At 41.1% G+C, this 19,573-nt stretch overlaps 1 protein-coding gene across 2 annotated transcripts; it reads left to right on the top strand.

Annotated features, from left to right (window-relative positions):
• Positions 1 to 1,945: 1,945 nt before the first annotated feature.
• Positions 1,946 to 19,361, top strand: LOC144020999 (tensin-4-like). Of its 2 annotated transcripts, none has more exons than XM_077524958.1 (13): positions 1,946 to 2,879; positions 5,222 to 5,502; positions 6,529 to 6,805; positions 8,528 to 8,802; positions 8,892 to 8,987; positions 9,149 to 9,280; positions 10,287 to 10,382; positions 11,780 to 11,857; positions 12,893 to 12,955; positions 15,555 to 15,726; positions 15,812 to 15,880; positions 17,241 to 17,270; positions 18,626 to 19,361. In XM_077524958.1, the coding sequence occupies exons 2-13, from the start codon at positions 5,259 to 5,261 to the stop codon at positions 18,756 to 18,758; spliced, it is 1,665 nt and encodes a 554-aa protein (XP_077381084.1). In that variant the 5' UTR covers positions 1,946 to 2,879; positions 5,222 to 5,258; the 3' UTR covers positions 18,759 to 19,361. The 2 variants fall into 2 exon arrangements, with proteins under 2 accessions (XP_077381084.1, XP_077381086.1); XM_077524960.1 differs by having other exon boundaries at positions 1,946 to 2,922.
• The last annotated feature ends 212 nt before the right edge of the window (positions 19,362 to 19,573 follow it).

The raw sequence follows: 19,573 nt of genomic DNA, 5'->3' as shown, positions 1-19,573 counted from the left end.
ATGAACACATTTGACTAGTGTGTATAAGCAACAAACATTTCAGTGGTTTATAAGAGCTTTTCAGTTATACGTGTGAGAATTAATCCTGAATTATGGCCCAGACGGCACCTCATAGACAGCCCCTCATAGAATATATTGTTCTTTTTTTGCTGTATTTGAGTCCAACGTGGGTTAGCACGTGGTGAGAGAGAGAGAGAGAGAGAGAGAGAGAGAGAGAGAGAGAGAGAGAGAGAGAGAGAGAGAGAGAGAGAGAGAGAGAGAGAGAGAGAGAGAGAGAGAGAGAGAGAGAGAGAGAGAGAGAGAGAGAGAGAGAGAGAGAGAGAAAGAGAAAGAGAAAGAGAAAGAGAAAGATAGAGAGAAAGAGAAAGATAGAGAGAAAGAGAAAGATAGAGAAAACAGAAATTTGGTACTTGTCATGTTTTGGTTTGGTGGGGGTGGGTTTTTGTTGTCTTTTGGTCGTTTGTCATGTGTTCCTTGTTTCTTCCCTTGTCCCGTTATGTCAAACCACGTCCACCTGAGTGTTTCTTCCCTTCCCAGTGTATCCACCAATCAGCTTCCCCTGCCACTTGTGTCTTGCCCAGCTGTGTCTAGTCATTGTCATTAGCCTGTGTGTATTTAGTCCCCTGTTTTCCGTTCGGTTCTTGTTGAGTCATAGTATCTGTTGTGCCTGTTGTTGTCCCTGTGTTCCATGCCATGCCATGCCTTGTGTTTGTTTTTTGATCTTGTTAATTTTTTCATAGTACCTTGTTTATAGTTTTTGTTAATTAAATCCCCTTTTTTACCTGCATCCCTGCCTTGCCCTGTTTTTTGGTTGCCTCCTGCATTTGGGTCCTGCCTTCAACACCCCACATCGTGACAGAATGACTCCACCAGAACTGGACCCAGCGGGGGCAATGGCGGAATGGGAGCCCTGGGCGAAGAAGGGGCTTGAGGCCTGCGACCGAGCCATTGCCGGGCAGAAGGAGGGGCTTGAAGCCTGCGACCGAGCCATTGCCGGGCTAAAGGAGGTACTGGCTTTGCTCCGTGGCGTCGGGAGTGACGGGTCAGACAGGCCTCAAGTCCCTGAACCTCGTCTGCTGCAGCCTCTCGCTCCTGAATCTCGTCTGCTGGAGCCTCTCGCTCCTGAACCTCGTCTACTGGAGCCTCTCGCTCCTGAACCTCGTCTGCTGGAGCCTCTCGCTCCTGAACCTTGTCTGCTGGAGCCTCTCGCTCCTGAACCTTGTCTGCTGGAGCCTCTCGCTCCTGAACCTTGTCTGCTGGAGCCTCTCGCTCCTGAACCTTGTCTGCTGGAGCCTCTCGCTCCTGAACCTTGTCTGCTGGAGCCTCTCGCTCCTGAACCTCGTCTGCTGGAGCCTCTCGCTCCTGAACCTCGTCTGCTGCAGCCTCTCGCTCCTGAACCTCGTCTGCTGGAGCCTCTCGCTCCTGAATCTTGTCTGCTGCAACCTCTCGCTCCGGAACCTTGTCTGCTGCCGCCGCAGCCCCTGGCCGCTTCGCCTGGGCCGCTGCCGCCGCAGCCCCTGGCCGCTTCGCCTGGGCCGCTGCCGCCGCAGCCCCTGGCCGCTTCGCCTGGGCCGCTGCCGCCGCAGTCCCTGGCCGCTTCGCCTGGGCCGCTGCCGCCGCAGCCCCTGGCCGCTTCGCCTGGGCCGCTGCCGCCGCAGCCCCTGGCCGCTTCGCCTGGGCCGCTGCCGCCGCAGCCCCTGGCCGCTTCGCCTGGGCCGCTGCCGCCGCAGCCCCTGGCCGCTTCGCCTGGGCCGCTGCCGCCGCAGCCCCTGGCCGCTTCGCCTGGGCCGCTGCCGCCGCAGTCCCTGGCCGCTTCGCCTGGGCCGCCGCCGCCGCAGCCCCTGGCCGCTTCGCCTGGGCTGCCACCTCCTGTTCCTCGTCAGGCGGCGCATGGAATGCGGCCGCCACCTCCTGTTCCTCGTCAGGCGGCGCATGGATTGCGGCCGCCACCTCCTGTTCCTCGTCCGGCGGCGCATGGATTGCGGCCGCCACCCGCCTGCACCAGTTCCGGCGGCGCTCGGCCAGCGGCCGCCATCGCCTGCACCTGTTCCGGCGGCGCTCGGCCAGCGGCCGCCATCGCCTGCACCTGTTCCGGCGGCGCTCGGCCAGCGGCCGCCATCGCCTGCACCAGTTCCGGCGGCGCCCGGCCAGCGGCCGTCTCCTGCTCCTCATCTGGCGGCGAACACCCCGCCGCCACCTCTGCTCCTTGTCGGGCGTCGAGGACGCCCTCCTGACTGGCCCCGCTGGGACTCTCTTGTCGGCCGTCGAGGACGCCCTCCTGAACTGCTTTTTGTCTGGGACGGATGGGTGGGCCGTGTGCCCTCCTCCGTGCCCCCTTCCGCCCGCCCTTGTTTTTGGACTTTTTATGTTGGACGTCTGGGAGCCGTCCCTTGAGGGGGGGGTTATGTCATGTTTTGGTTTGGTGGGGGTGGGTTTTTGTTGTCTTTTGGTCGTTTGTCATGTGTTCCTTGTTTCTTCCCTTGTCCCGTTATGTCAAACCACGTCCACCTGAGTGTTTCTTCCCTTCCCAGTGTATCCACCAATCAGCTTCCCCTGCCACTTGTGTCTTGCCCAGCTGTGTCTAGTCATTGTCATTAGCCTGTGTGTATTTAGTCCCCTGTTTTCCGTTCGGTTCTTGTTGAGTCATAGTATCTGTTGTGCCTGTTGTTGTCCCTGTGTTCCATGCCATGCCTTGTTTGTTTTTTGATCTTGTTAATTTTTTCATAGTACCTTGTTTATAGTTTTTGTTAATTAAATCCCCTTTTTTACCTGCATCCCTGCCTTGCCCTGTTTTTTGGTTGCCTCCTGCATTTGGGTCCTGCCTTCAACACCCCACTCCCGTGACAGTACTACTGAGTACCGGTGGTATCGATTTCCAGGTAATGACGGAGAATAGGAACAGTACCAGTTAAAACGTGAAAGGTACCCATCCCTAATTATACTGTGTATAATGATTTAAAACTCGATCTCCCAGAGCCGTCATTTTGACTGTTCTCAATATTGGATTTTTTGTTACTCTGTTTACATAGATCATCAATGTTCCAGGTCTTTTGTCTTTTCTCTCTCTGTATACATATATCATTACTGCACTGCCATTTTTATTGTATTAAAAATAGAAAAAATATTTGGGAGTAATTACTACTTTTTCTCCACACCCTTCAATTTGACTGCTCTATTCATTTCGATGTACATCTTTTGCGTTGGCTGCGATTGGCTGGCAACCAGTTCAGGGTGTACCCCGCCTACTGCCCATAGCCAGCTGAGATAGACTCCGGCACCCCTCCGCGACCCCTGTGAGGAGCAAGCGGTTCAGAAAATGGATGGATGGATCTTTTGCCTTGGTCTTCCGTAATTGGAGCCACTGGGCTTCTGTAGCAACTACCATTCAACGCGGAGGCATTTGGCTTTGGATACAAGCTATATTACCATGTTGAATTAAAAAATAAATAAATAAATAAACTATACTAGAAAGTTACAGCTACATTCTGGGAAGCTGACAGAGGATCTGACGAATCACAATGAGTGGTCGCTGGACAGCATGTCCAAACAAGACCAGCCCACCCCCTCTAAAAGAAGCCATGTATCGCTTCACTGGAATTGGTGACACAGCTCAAGTTAAAGTAAAAGCTTATAAAAAACAAAAAAACAAAATGCGCTCCGAGATGTGAGTCATGACGTTTTTGGCAAAACAAGCCTCATAATCAAAATTTAATACACCCATTTTCCACAGAAAAGCAAGAGAGGGGCTTTATTAGCTCCTCAAAACAGCGAGTAATAACCATATTAGGTGATTACTATTATTATTATTATTAGGCGGGAGTGCACGCCGACTGCTCTGGGAGATCTAGTTGTTGCCATTGATACTTCATAAAGAAAAACACATTAAATAAAAAACATTTTAACTTAATAATATCTTACATAAAGCAGTAAGGTGGCAGTAACTGTCCCACTTTTGAGCTACTGTACACTTCACTACTTTCATTCACGCAAGTGTCGACATTTACACCCCTAACATGACATCATTACTTTCTAGCTGCAGGGCTTGGTAATGTAGAGTTGCTGATAGGCTTCCTGGGAAAAGGGTTGGGATTTTACAATAAAAGCATGAAGCACATATAGAGTCCAAGTCAAAATACGCCTGGATATATCAGCTTTGCACGTTTCCTGCTTTACATTCATCGCAAGACAAAACAAGGTAAGGCCACAACCTTTTAAGATTTATAAAACAACACAAAGGAGCTGCAACATACCTGTAATTGTCAGCACTGAAATACCTTTTGAGTACTCCAGTCATCTCTAAAGATGACAAGAAAAACAAAACAATAGAAGTTCTCAAGAAAAACGAAACAATCAGTGCTTAATTCTTTTCATGTTTGTTTGTTTGTTTGTTTGTTTGTTTTAAAAGCAACTTGTTACAACTTCCCTGTATTAAAAATTGAGGTTTGATCTGTTTGTAGGACTCATCATAAAATCTGAATATATTCTTTTTAAAAGGTAGGGTGAACAAGAGGTTTCTTCAATTAAAAAGTCAACATTTCGTGGAAAACATAGTGTATGTAGTCATGGCAACCGTCAGTGTATATAGCCAGTGACTCAGTGAGCACCACTCCTTATCTTGAAAGGGCGAGCGAGACATGTTATGAGTTGGACTGATGATTTCATACACACTTGGGTGTTATTCATGCTGAACTCACAGCAGGGTACTATTTACTCATACTTTGTCAGTATTCACTGAGTGTATATGTGGCAACACATGTAGCACGTAGCACAGCAGAACCTCTGAGGTTGGACATCACCAATTCAGTGACTGATCAACCTCTGATTTGGTCGAATGCTTTCAGCAACATTTCAACATTCCCAACTGGCCACTTTTATAGGAAACCAGAACAAACTTTTTTCGAGTAGCCCTAACTTTAAAAATGAATGCTAAAAGCAAATGCAAAGATGGATGCATATCACAATTGGATGGTGTTGATGGGATAAATGCGTAATATTTACCATGACAACAGGTTATCATCATGATCACGTTTGTCCCCTCAAAAACATACAAGAACCTTACAATGCTTATTTATGACAGAAATAAACATAATAATGACAACCCTGTTATATTTACATGTTCTGTTAGGGGCAGTATGATATATATATATTTTTAATATGAGTATGTGTGAAAATGTTCACGTTCAATGTAACCGATCTGTGTTTATTGTGTCCATATCTTTAGTGGGACCAAAAGATTGTGAGCTCTCCTTGGTAACGTGATGCCTATCGCTGAAGGCATGTCCCACATCCTACCCAATCACGTTCTGCGAGTGGGCCAAACTATCAGTCTGGAGCGGGAACAGGAGACAGTGACTTCGTGTTCAAGTGAGCCCAACAGCCGTCTCGGTGACGTAGATCTGGACATTTCGCTGGATAATCTCAACCAGCTCATGCTTGAACTGGATCCAACCTTTGAACCAATTCAGGTCAACCATAACCACCCGTGCATCAGTCCAGCTGCAGGTACAATACGACGACATGCTATTAAATCTTGATTGATGTTAACAGAAATGCAATAAAGCAATAAGTGACACAACACGAAGGAGTCACAGGCTATAGTTAAATGTCACCTGAAAAATGGTCTTCAAAATATAACACTGAGGTCAACAAAAGGCACATTTAGTCACACAGAGCGAGGCCAAATTATCTTGTCAACCAAATTCTCAATGTTTAATTTCTTTGAAAATGCACCCAGCCTTCAGGAGTTTTACTCTTTTTTTTTTTTTTTTTTTTTTTACTTTTTTATTAGAGGGTAATTGCACCAATTCAGGTGTTCTGGGATTGCTGCCCAGACTATGAGACACACCCTGAGCCTCACATAAAGAAAGTCACATAAAAGCACAACCGTGGTCTTCACTTTGTGCCTTTGACTTTTTTAGAATACAGTGGAAATAGATCATATTGCTAACTCACTGTTGGTTGTATGTGCATTTCTGTGGTCAACCCGAAAGCAAATGTTTATGAAGAAAGAATATGATGATGTTGAAGTAGTTAACCTCCATGTTCTAACACAGGATACTGTGTACTAAAATCACAAGACTACTCAGCAACCATCTCAAATTGTGTGGCTTCTTTCTGCATATTAGTCATTGCCAAGTAACATATGCTGCATAACTTATTGGCGTGGCTCCTTCTCTTGACAGCATTGTTTGATTTTATTGAGTAAACAAACTGAATCCATAGTTCCCATCAACACAGAGAGGTAGGAATAACCTGAAATGAACAAGAACAAGTTAGAACCTCTCTCAGTTGTTGTGACACAGCAGAAGTGCACAAATTCAAACATTCATCTCGGATGGATTACCATGTGCTGTGCAGGCAGGTACCTGCATGAGAATTTTCAGCAGCAGCTTGTGTGCGTACACAAGCCAAGCCCTTACAGTCAATATAAAAGCAAAGCATGAACATGAGGACAAATTATGGAGTTTCACATTCCAATTTTTCCTGTATGAATCTTTGAACTGTAAATATTTTCCTGTTCTCCCTCAGAAGCATACTGCTCCTCGCCCACGGTGTCCCCCAGTGTCCCGATCCCCAGACCTGCCAGTGTCAGCTTCTGCCCCCCGGGCGCACTCGTCTTTTCGGACTCACCCTCCTTTTCCCGTCCTCCACTGCTATGTGGGAGCGCACCAAGAAGAAATCCCTCAACGAGGCATGACATATCCTCTTCCCAAGGGTCCCTTCGCTTGTCCTACCCAAATAGGAACAGCGCAGCCTCGTTACTCTCGACATCAACATGTTCGGATACCAGCTACATCCTTGGCAGGTACAACTTATTCACTTCCTTCGTAAACAATCAATAAAAGTGAATAATTAACAACCACTTGGACTATATATATATATATATATATATATATATATATATATATATATATATACAGTGTGTTCCAAAATGTTTGACCCCATTTCGTAGGCCAATAATTTAGACAATTTTCGTTGGGATGACCTCAAATTTTCACAGCTTGTGTAGAAACGTTTCAAGTTTTTGTGTGTAACATCAAGTTTACACAAAACAGAGGAAAGGAAGTTCTGAATGTCCTCAAAAGTACTTGAGCTGTAATTCCAAAATATGACCTGCCACTTGGTGTTGAACATTTAGGAAAGTCTGTCATAGAACCAACAAACATTTGTACTTTTCTTTGTAAATTTAACCAATAAAACTTATGATCTTCAACATCAAATGTATTTAGTTTCATTAAGATCCATCAAGTAGTTTCCGAGATATGGGCATTTAGAATGGGGTCAACCATTTTGTTAGTGCTGTCAAAGTTAAAGTGTCAACTAATTAATTAATCCCAAAAATCTCACATTAATGATGTACTAATGTAGATTATTTACACTATTAATTTTGACCGCAGATGATGCTTGAGCTGACAGCGGATTTATTGTGAAAGGTAGCACAGGTTGTGTTTGAGCAATAAACATAACTGCACGCACTAAAGTAAAGCATTTAATACATGTTTGTGTATGAAATTCAGAATTTTGTTCATGTCAAACTATAATTATGCAAGTAGTTAATTGATTAGAAAAACAGGAGGATGACAGTGAGCAATGGATGAAAACAATGTTGGAGACGTCCTCATAACATTAAATGTCGAAACAGGTGCTCTTTAAATTTGGCAGGCAAAAAATGTTAATAAAAACCTTTTTAATTCAGTAATTAATCATGATTAATCAAAATTCTGGAATGTGATTAATTTGATTAAAAAAGAAAAAAAAATGATATTATATATATATATATATATATATATATATATATATATATATATATATATATATATATATATATATATATATATATATATATGGACAAAGGGTTCCATTTGATCAGCAACATAAGAGGGTCAAATTGCTCTTATATCATGTACAACCTTGTCTCTCTGGTCCTACTGCTAAAAACATGATATGTACCTACTGTATACTCAAAATCAAATTTATTTATAAAAGAGTCTCAAACGGTTTCACAGGCCCACAGTTGACAAATATTAATCTAAACCTGAGCTAACAGTCATAATTGTCTTTCTTGTCACAAGAAATTCAATAGAATAGACCGGGCGTGGCCAAATTCGGACCGCGAGAACCACCACCAGCCTATTTTCCATGTTTCTCTCCACCAACACACCTGATTCATGATCAGGATCGTTATCGGGCTACTGCAAAGCTTGATGATGAGCCGATCATTAGTTTCAGCTGCGTTGAAGAAGGGAGACGTGGAAAACAGGCTGGAATGGGGCTTTCGAGGACCGGACTTGGGCACCACTGGAATAGACCATTAAAACTTTTAGTGTATGTTTAGTGAATGTTTGTGGACTTCAGTGAACCCTAACATGAAATCAGCATTTGCTCGCCGCAAATGTTTGCACAAGTTAATAATGTTTATGAACGAAGGCCCTACAATTGGAAACAATACTTGAACGAGTTTCCCTTGCAGGAAGAGATTCAAGCATTCATGTTGTCTGTTGTTGTACCAATCCTCTCGTCCTCATAGCACCCTGTCTTTGGCCAGTGAAGATGCAGATGGTCTCGGGTCAATCATCTTTCCAGGTGATGGGTGCAGGACGAGGCAGTATCTGACCCAAGATGGGTCAGAGAAGCGAGGACAGGAGATGCCAACCAACTGCTCAATGAGCAGTCCTGAGCAGTCACTCTCGGGTTCTTTTACTGATATTCCCATGTTGTTGATCAACGGCGTACCACACCGGGACAACAAGAAATCTCCGACTTCAGACGACGAAGTAATACAGAAGCCATTCAATCATCACAGTGAGTCTCAACTGTTGCTATTTCGTCTATTCTGACTCTTCTTTTGAACGCTTGGTTACGTTTAATCAATGTTACTTTGGTTATTTCAGGTTCCGGAGTCCATTCAAGTGGGAGTCAGTCATCAATGAAATTTGTTATGGATTCTTCAAAATTTTGGTTCCGTCCACATATAAGCAGAGCAGAAGGTGAGAACCTTGAACCTGGGATGGGGCACAATTTGCAAAATTAAATCACATTGTGAGTTATTGTTTTTTTTGTTTTTTTTTATGACAAAAGCAAATTCACTTTCTGATGGAAAAAAATGCAGTGCATCATGTAATAACAAAACATGTTTGATCCACCTCAGCTGAGGCTTTTGTGAAGGACAAAGAACCAGGAACATTTGTGGTGAGAGACAGTACTACATACAGAGGAAGTTTTGGGCTTGCCATGAAGGTTGACCCAACAGTAACCAATTCTTCTACAACTGCAGATACAGGTACATTTGATTTGTAACCTTGTTTACTTTATTCAATCTAACTAATGGGAATGGGCACACCCTCTCCGTGATGTGTGTGTATGCGCGTGGGTTATTGGTGGGAAGGGGGTGAATAGTTATGAAATGGAAAAAAAAATACCTTAAATTGATATTGCAGGGAATTTAATAAAAGTAGGTTTTGAGTTTAGCAGGTGGAGAGCATACTGAGGGACCAAAGAGATGTTGAAACAGGTTCAAGGTGACAGTTTATTTTGGGCACCAGGTGGCGCTAACAGCAACATGGGAGGATAAAACATCTACTTAAAAAAACAAAACACTAAAACCTACAAAAAAAATGGACAATTAAAAGTAAAGACCAAAATAATTCAAATTTAAAACTCCTCAGAAGGAGAGAGTTAAAAATCAGTCTCTTTAAAAGACGACGGAGTGGGGACATTCTTCTCCGGGACGCAAGCAATGGAGTCACTGGAAGTCCTTCTCGGGCGGGCCCCGGCCTTTTGACAAATCAATCCGTCGGTCCTCGGGTGGTCAGCCGAGGCCTATGGGGTATATGCCACGGAAGGGGCGGGACTGTTTTTGCACATCAGTTTGTTTCCGGTTCAGTTTGCGACGTGTGGGCTGCGTCAAAAATACTTGTGCTTCCGACTTTGTGCCCCTCGGTTGCGCATTCGCAACCCAGACCGGAAATAAACTGATGTGCAAAATCACGTCCCGCCTCTTCCGTGGCATATAGCCCATAGACACAAGCATAGCAGGCAGTACAAGGGCCAAGAACCCACGTGCAGCAGGCCATATATATGTGTATGTATATATATATGTATATGTATATATATATATATATATATATATATATATATATATATATATATATATATATATATATATATATATATATTTATATATATATATATAAAATCCATGCATTAAAAAATAAAATAAAATACTTCCTTGTGATGTGTATGTTTGCGTGTGTGTGCGTGTGTACGTGCATGTGCGTCTCAAACAGGAGGAGAGAGCAACTCCCAGTTTGTCAAACACTTCCTTATTGAATCAACAGCAAAGGGTGTACGTCTTAAAGGCTCTTCTCAGGAACCGTACTTTGGTAAGGTCAACAACACTTGGTAAATACATAACCATGCTAAGCGACTAAACATTTTTTAACTAATCAATTGCACAATATTCCATAAAGAATCTCAACTTCAGCGCTTTCTAGAAAACTGTTAACGGATATTTACTTGAGTAAAATCTTGCAATTAATGTAAAATCATAAAAGAGTTTTCTAATAGCTTTCTGTGATTCTTGCATAGAGTTTTTCTATGGTAAAATACAGCTGTTGAACAAAATGATCAAAATGATTTACAGGCCAACTTTTTTATTATGGAAACAATTCTCAAAACTTCAAGCTTCCAGGTTTAGTTGTGCCCACAAGCAGCACACTTGAGAAGGTTGATTTGCGAGGCGCAGTGGAGGGAACTTGACCACGGTATTTTGCTCTGAGATGATACGCCAAAGAAATACAACTAATAGGATATTTGAATTTGTCTTTGCAAAGTGTGGAAAATACTTGAGATTTCTCCAACAAGCGTCAAGCAAGTTAAACTGAAAGTAAAGCTACCTATAGTCCGTGTTTGTCCATCTTCGCGCCAGGGGCTGAGTGGAAATAAATAAAACTGACTTAACCGATTAAAAAAAAATACAAATACATATATTTTAAAGAGTTTATTTTAATCTCCAGTTAACGCTTTCATTTTGACAGCCCCAAGCCTTCAATTTTCTGCACGCATTTCGTTATTACGGTCATGGATAGGGGGCAGTGTTTCCCAATGTTTATTGAGCCAAAGTTCATGCAGTCATGGGGAAAAAAATAAAAAATATTTCACCACCTTTGTTTTTTCCATTTTCTTGCTAGAGTACATTCAGCTAAAAGTACATTAGATAGTCTAATAACTAAAATTACTTTTACTTTTTTCTTACATCAGCAGCTATTACATTGTACTGCCAAAACAATGTTTTCAGACATTCCATGTTCTTTTGTTTCTGTTAGTTACATGATACACCTTTAGTCAAACCAGGCATTAAAATGAAAAAGGAATTTTAAGAAAACTGGTTAGATTACTTTCTATAACTGTATTTTAGATAAGAAGAACCTCAAGGCACAAAAAAACAAACTTTTGGCAAGAGTCTTTTATCAACCCCCCCAAAAGCATGTTTTTGGAATGTGGGAGGACGACAGTACCCCAAGAAAATCCACACAAACACACGGAGAACATGCACATTCTGAAATAAACATTATAAATAAATAAATATTTAAATAACATACAACCCCATCCGTTCGATTTACACATAATAAATGGTCACACCTAAAATACACGAGAGGTACACTTTGCCTTGAATATTTTGAATTGGTTCACAACAGAAATATATTCTATTCACTTCTATAATTTTGTCTGGTTTGTTTTGTTGTGGCCATTAATTATCTTTGGAAATATGTCGTTACAGGAAGCCTTTCTGCTCTGGTCTACCAGCACACTATTTCCACTTTTGCTTTACCCTGCAAGTTACTGCTCCACTCCCAAGGTAATCTGTGTCTATGTCTGTAGATGAATGAATTAAAGAAGACATCTAATGACATTTAAAGGCATTTTATGAGGTGGAGCTATGTTGACAAGCAGCTACTTGTTCTCAAGCAACCTGCAGTCAGAGCGATGAATGCTGCCAAGAAAACAAAGTAAAACCATTATTTGTACTCAGCAAGGTTATTTTAGTTAAATAAAACTAACGAAAAAACTAAAAAAATAAATAAATAAAAAAATGTTACTGAAATAAAATAAAAACGAAAATACTTTTTTAATTAAAAAATGAAAACTAACTGAAACTTTATTTTATGTTTACAAAACTAACTAAAACTAACTATAATTATAGCAAAAATGTCCTTTGTTTTAGTGTTTGGTAATTAATTTAATGCATGAGCCTTTGGGGATGATTTTAAATGTGATTTTAAGTACGGTAGATGTATTTTGATATTAACCGCCGGCATGAGGTTTGAAAGGGTGTCACACAGAAGTGACCTCATTTAGCAGCAGCCAATAGAAAATCACCTTTTAGATGATGTCGCTCCCATGGTGTTTTTTAAATTTTGCCCACTAGTAGTACACATTTTTCAAAACTACAACTAATACTGAAACTAACTAAAACTAAGCATTTATTAAATAACTAAAACTAATAAAACTAACAGAACCACTCTGAAAATTAATTAAAACTAACTAATTAAAAAAAAAACATAACTCAAAACAAAATAAAAAAAATAACTAAAATGAAAATTCCAAAAATATAATAACCCTGTTATTCAGTATTAGAAGGCAGTAGTACATCACCAAGCCACTTGTCAGTTAGTGTTCAAGTCCGCCAAACGCAAATATCACCCCACTATCTGTTCCCATGTCCAATTAATGTACATCACCAAACATTTGAGTATATCCTGGTTAGCATTATGATGTGCATTAACATTGCAGCTCTAGTTAACTTTTTGCTTTGAAATTTTTGTGAATGAACCAATTATTTGTATCCAAGAAAAAAAAACATTGTTTTCCCCCACGTCTTGTCTGTCAACAGGACAAGGTGGAGAAGAAGAGAGAACAAAAGACAAATCACTCTTAGAGGAAAAGAAAGGAACAGGTAAGACTTTCCGAGTTTTAGCTGTAATTCCAACTAAAGGGAAAAAAAGCTAAGGCAATAACAAAGTACAATAAAGACATAAAATAAGACATCCCTGTTATCTCCTTGTAGGCCTATATAGATAAGATTTAAAGGAAACATATTATGCTTTTGTCACACTATAAAACTTTTCCCAGGTGTCTTAATAACATGCCTTTCTTTTGTTAAAGTACACCAGTACAATGCTATCCACGATCCTGTCAGTACTGCGAACCCGATCCCTGCTACAACAATGGCTTTAATTGGCACCATTACACTGATCAGAAGCTAACTTTGTTAGCTAATGCTAATGTGTAGTGATGGGAATATTAAGCTCCATGAGCCATTTGTGATATTTTTTGAACTGCTCTATAAAGTGCTCTTAGTTTAAAGATTCAGTGGAGATTTAATGAAATTCCGTTGCATTAGCATTATCTTTAAACCACGAGCGCCATCGAGAGGATTACAAATTATATAGACAGCATGTGCTTCATGAAGCGTCATGTTTTTCCCCACTACTTCATCACTACTAATCTGTGTATCCAACAAAACTCATTACAGCTCTGCTCCTGTTGCTTATTGACATAGTTGCCATGGCAACTAACCTTCCTTTGCCTCTTGCTGTAGAGGACATAATGTTCGGAAATAATTGCAACAACAAGGGGCTACAATGATGTGAAATATTAATTATGGTTGGTGATGATGCCGCAATATTCAGAAGAAAGTTACCATTTTCAACAGGACCACAACTCAACTGGAACCTATCTCAGCTTGCCTCGAGCAAAAGGCAGACTACACCTTCAGCTGGTTGTCAGTTAGTCAATGGAAACATGTAGAGAAGATGAACAATCACAATCATCCACACTCATATGCACGCCGTCACAGAGTGGGAAGTTTAGAAAAAAAAATGTAAAACTGCCCAGATTTTTTTCTGTGACATAATAGGCTAGTGCTTCAGATACACTGAAAAAATGAAACAATGGATGAACTTCAAAAATGAAAGTAATCCATTACACCTAAAATATTAGCTTTTTCCTGATGTAAATAATTCTTTTAGCGCAACCAGGAAATATTTAACTTGAGGTAAAATCTAACTTCTAATTGTGATTTCAAAATGATAATGGGTCAACATTCATATCACTGAATGTATTTTACGTAAATATTAGGTGTGGTGGATTACTTTCATTTTTTTCAAGTTCAGCTAACAGTTGTTGTTTTAAGTATTAAGTATTCCTGTATAGCAGGGGTGTCAAACATACGGCCCACGGGCCGAATCAGGCCCGCAAAGGGGTTTAATCCGGCCCGCGAGAGAACTTTGTAAAGTAAAAAAAAAAAAAAAAAAAAAATGTAATGTAGGACCAATTAATCATCCAGCCACAATCAAATATATACATTTGTAATTTCACAAGCAGTCCTCAGATGAGTAATGTAACTTGTACACGGAATCACCTCGGAAGTCATTATTTTACACACAACTTAAAGTTATGGTTTGTTTAAAAAATAAATAAATAAATAAATAAATAAATAAATAAATAAATAAATAAATCAGAGACCAACATAAACATGTTAAATACGACACAAATTTAATTACTGGTAACACAAATACATATGACAGGGATTAACATCCTTATAACGTCATTAACTGTGCCACACAATGCATTCTGGGAACTATATATATGCACAACAGGTAGATTTAACACATCTTGAACTCACACAGGCAAAGTGTTGCCGCGTTTGATTTGCATTCATGTTTTTTTTAAAACAAAAGATAACAGATGAGCTCCGTAATTTAGGGCTGGCACAAAAATCGCGAAAATCCGCGTATAATTAACAGCAATTGTTTTTAAAGTTATATACCATTATTTTACCAATTCGGTCCACTTAGTAATATATTTTCCTCCATGCGGCCCCTGACCTAATATGAGTTTGACAACCCTGCTCTATAGGGTTGTGACTGAATGTCACAATTAGGGATGTCACGATAAGGGTAATATCGTGATATTGTGATATTAAAACTGCCACAATATCGTCGTTGCCATGTTCACAATATTTAAAAGGAACACATCTGTTAAAAAAAAAAGTCAGGTTGATTTCCATTTATGCAGTTCTAGAACCCTCTCGTGGCTAGTTTATTAGTGCAATTTAATTTTCAATAGGGATGTTTTGGCCTTCTATGTTTAAAATCTATGCTAATTGTCAAATGAAGGGGAACCTAATTTGCTTGTGAAGCGATCAATGTGTGCTTGCATTAGCAAGTAAGTGCCTCAATATTGTTATTAGGGATTGTAGGTGGTTTATATGCATTGCTGTTATGTAAAAAAGCACAATAATGTGCTTTTTTTTTTAGTATGAGGTCTCTTTTCTACAATATTGAGATCTTTTTTAAATATCGCCAACGCCCCCACAATATAGTGATATTATCGTATCGTGACCTTCATATTGTGATAATATCGTATCGTGATGTTTGGATATTGTTACATCCCTAGTCACAATATTGCACCTAGTGATTACAACAAAATGTTTCAGACACAGCCTGTTTGACATGGTCCCGTTGTTTTACAATAATGTGTGTTCATTGCAGCCTGCAATTTCATCTACCTGAATGCCGTCCCCACTGAGATGTTGACAGGACCTTGTGCGGTGGAGAGGGCGGTCTCTCTTACACTTCAACTGCCGTCAGGCTCCTTTCAACCCACCATCGTCAACCTCAAAGTGTCTTTGAAGGGCATCACACTGACAGACATCAACAGGAAGTACGACGGCACACATCCTGTCACGTTTGTAAAAAAATGAGACTCTGCAGGTGAAATTCAATGTGAACATTTCTTTTTCTTATAGGCAGTTTTTCAGACGGCATTACCCGGCTCACCTGCTTAGCTATGGTGGAAATGATCCAGAAGATCGAAGGTGAAGGTTCATTATTATGGAATTGCAGTGAATGTACACTCATACAAGACATGCAGTGGGACGTGATTTCATCACTGGTTATAATATAGATCATGTGATGGTAAATACTTGAGCAGGATTCAAAAGAAAATTGTGTGAATGAGAAGAGACTTTCACAGGGCAGAAAACAACAAGCGGACTTTTATGCTTTCAACATCACGTCATAGGGGCATCTTGAAACCACTTGTGATCTTCTTGCAGATAAAATCCAATATTTGGCAAAATGTCAGTGAAACAAGTAATAGTTTGCTTGATTACACATGATGATGATGCTAAATAATAATCCACCCATTAACTACCGCTTATCTGAGGTCGGGTCGCAGGAGCAGCAGCTTCAGCAAGGAAGCCCAGACTTCCATCTCCCCAGCCACTTCATCCACCTCTTCCAAAGGGACCCCAAGGCGTTCCCAGGCCAGCCGAGAGACATAGTCACTCCAGCGTGTCCTGGGTCATCCCTGGGGCCTCCCGCTGGTGGGACATGCCCGGAGCACTTCACCAGGGATGCATCCAAACCAGATGCCTGAGCCACTTCAACTGTCTCCTCTCTACGCGGAGGGGTAGTTAGTCGACCCCGAGTTCCTCCCGGATGACCAAGCTTCTCACCCTATCTCTAAGGGAGAGCCCTGCGGAGGGTTTCATTTTGGCCACTTGTGTCCAGGATCATGTTCTTTCAGTCACACCTCCTGACCATTGGTGAGGGTAGGAACGTAGCTCAATCAGTAAACCGGGAGCATCGCCTATCCACTTCACCACAACCACACAGGTACAGAATCCGGAGCAGACGCTGCACCGATCCCTCTGTTGTTCCCTCGCTCCCTCTTGCCCTCACTCGTGAACAAGACCATGATACTTGAACTCCTCCACTTCGGCAAGGATCTCATCCCCGAACCGGAAAGGTCACTCCACCCTTTTCCGACTGAGGACTACAATTTTGAGGTGCCGATTTTCATCCCAACTGCTTCGAACAGCACCACATCGTCTGCAAAAAGCAGCGATGCAATACTGAGGCCACCCACTCAACACCTTGGCTGTGATTACAGTATTTGAGGCATCATTCATCATTATCTATACCAATTGTCCTTGTGGGCTGGAACCTTTTTCCCAGCTGACTTTGGATGAGTGACAGAGTACACCTGAGACTAGTTGCCAGCCAATTGCAGGAAGGGAGGACATGCAAACCCCAAATAGGGCATCCAAACTCAGAAATTCACAACTGTGATGCAAATGTGCTTCCCATTTTTGAGACAAATGCAGCATTAAATAGTTATGTGTTAAACTACAAAAAAAAAAAGCCTTACTTAACTTTTTTTTTGTGTTACAGGTGGCGAAAAGGTTCAAATTTTGGTGCTAGGTAAGAGATTTGTTTTGCATGTAATGTGACAGAAACATCACTTATTAACACATTCACTGCCAGCCCAGCAAAAATGTATTGCATCATTTGACGTCTTTTTCCGTCAAAGGCAGTGAATAAGTTAAATGTACAATCTACACTGCACTATAGTAATTTTGTGTATTATTATTGAGTACCGATACTAGGTATCATATCGGTACTTGCAGCTGTGGCTGATGTCAGTATCAGCTGGCCTCTTATGGGCCTTTTACAATCAGGAACTAGAAATTAGGACAATAAAAATAATGCCATTAATTTCATGCAATTTTAAGGAAAGTGCTATACAGTGTTCCCTCACTTTTAACTGGAGATACGTGAATTTTTGGGAAGTAGAGGTTGACTTTTTTTTTGTTTTAATTTTTGGGTGAATTTACACCTCTATTTAGGCATTGGGAACCCCTCCACCCTTCTAAACACGTGTTAGACCTAATAAATTGAACTCTTAGCATGCAAAATGCAGAATAAGTACCAAGCTACTGATGAAGTTTTCTTTTTTTTAATCTTAAAATGTCTGACCTTAAAGGCCCAGTCTGCCGGTTTCACTCAGGAAAATGCACGTTTTAAATACAGGATGTCAATTAAGTAAACAAATAAACTACTTCTCAATTTACATATCTGGGCTTTTCTTGGGATCTGGGATTATTATTTTTTTTTCACTCACTCACTCACTCACTCACTCACTCACTCACTCACTCACTCACTCACTCACTCACTCACTCACTCACTCACAGAAGCTTACATGTGTGAATGAGTGAGTGAAGAAAAAAAAAAATCAGTGTGTGCTTTCAAATTGCAGAGGGAGTGACGTCACACAGCCGACAAATTCGCCTGGCCCCGTTTGCGACACGCCACCCCCCTGCTCTGCGATTGGCTGGTGTTAACACTGTCTTTCCAAAGAAATGTCCCGCTTTTTACAAAACAAACACAAAATGGCAAAATACCTGGAAGGGGGGTTAGGAAAAAATCACCACCAGAAATTAAGAGAAGCCCAGATCTGAAAATTGAGAAGTAGTTAGTTTGTTTCAATCCTGTATTTAAGAAGTGCATTTTCCTGAGTGAAACCGTCAGACCGGGCCTTTATCCAGAAACCATGCTACAAATGTCACAAATTGAACCGTGAAATAGCGAGGGAACACTGTATTGGGATATATAGGTCTGCCATTGTTTTTTGAGGAAATGTTATACAGTATATCAAAAGTACTAGAGGTATCTGTTCTTTGAATATCCTTAACTGTGATTATTTCCTTATTCATGTCTTTGATATGGCACATTCATCTTATATTTCAAATAATCACAGGCGTTGCTTTTGTGTGCAGGGTGTTTGGCTTTGTGGCAAAAGGTGTGGAGGCTGGCATGGAGAACGTCTGCCACGTCTTTGCCGAATATGACCCTCTGCAGCCCTGCAGCACAGCTGTCAATATCATTCAGGCTGTCATAGCCAAATCATAAATGCACTAAATAACGTCACACATTTATAATGCTTTGTACAGCTCTGTATTTCATCAGGTAATACTGTAAATGCTTTGAGTTAAAGCAGCGTCACTAAACAATATGACCTTAAAGTAACAGCTTTAAAACTGTTTGGATGACATACCGGCTCGTCATTGCCATGGCAAATCCGGATACCCTACTTAAGCTGTCTGTTATACTGTTAGAGCAATCAAAACACCTCTTGTGTTATTGCTAATGTTTGGGCGTGTGTGTATGGTGCAAGGCTTGTAGACAAACGCTAAAAATAATCAGACATGTTTTGACATCAACACGTTCTGGGATTGTTTAGCACGTACATCCTGTGTCTTGGCTCCTTTGGGTCCTCGCATGTCTTTGTTGCTACCAAATCCTCACTATTGATTCCAGATGTATTATCTGCTGCAGTGGTTTACGTCAGATTTCACTTTGCAACTGTATGGGAATCTGTGGGGAAGACAATAAAACAGACTAACAACTCTCAGAGGCCAGTGAGGGACAGGTGGAGAGATTGGGTGGAACAACAAAGCATTTTTTGAGACGTGTGTTGTAAATTTTGTCAAAATATTATATTTCAACAAAGTACTCTACTTCTCTAGCTTGTTTAAAAATGACATACATTTTTTAAAGGTAACAATCTCTCAAATTTTTACGGAGCCCCTAAAGGTGACATGGTAGAAAAGAAAAACAACAAGTTTAGTTGTCTGTCAGTGTATGAAGATACAGTACAGTGCTTGCAGATTAGAGGAACAATTGTTTGTAACAAACAAAATGATGATGTCGCCATCTTTTATTAA

Source organism: Festucalex cinctus, chromosome 6 (genome assembly GCF_051991245.1).
Source record: "Festucalex cinctus isolate MCC-2025b chromosome 6, RoL_Fcin_1.0, whole genome shotgun sequence".
NCBI classification, from domain to species: Eukaryota; Metazoa; Chordata; class Actinopteri; order Syngnathiformes; family Syngnathidae; genus Festucalex; species Festucalex cinctus.
The sequence above is the reverse complement of the archived record's forward strand: the minus strand, read 5'-3'. Positions and strand labels throughout refer to the sequence as shown.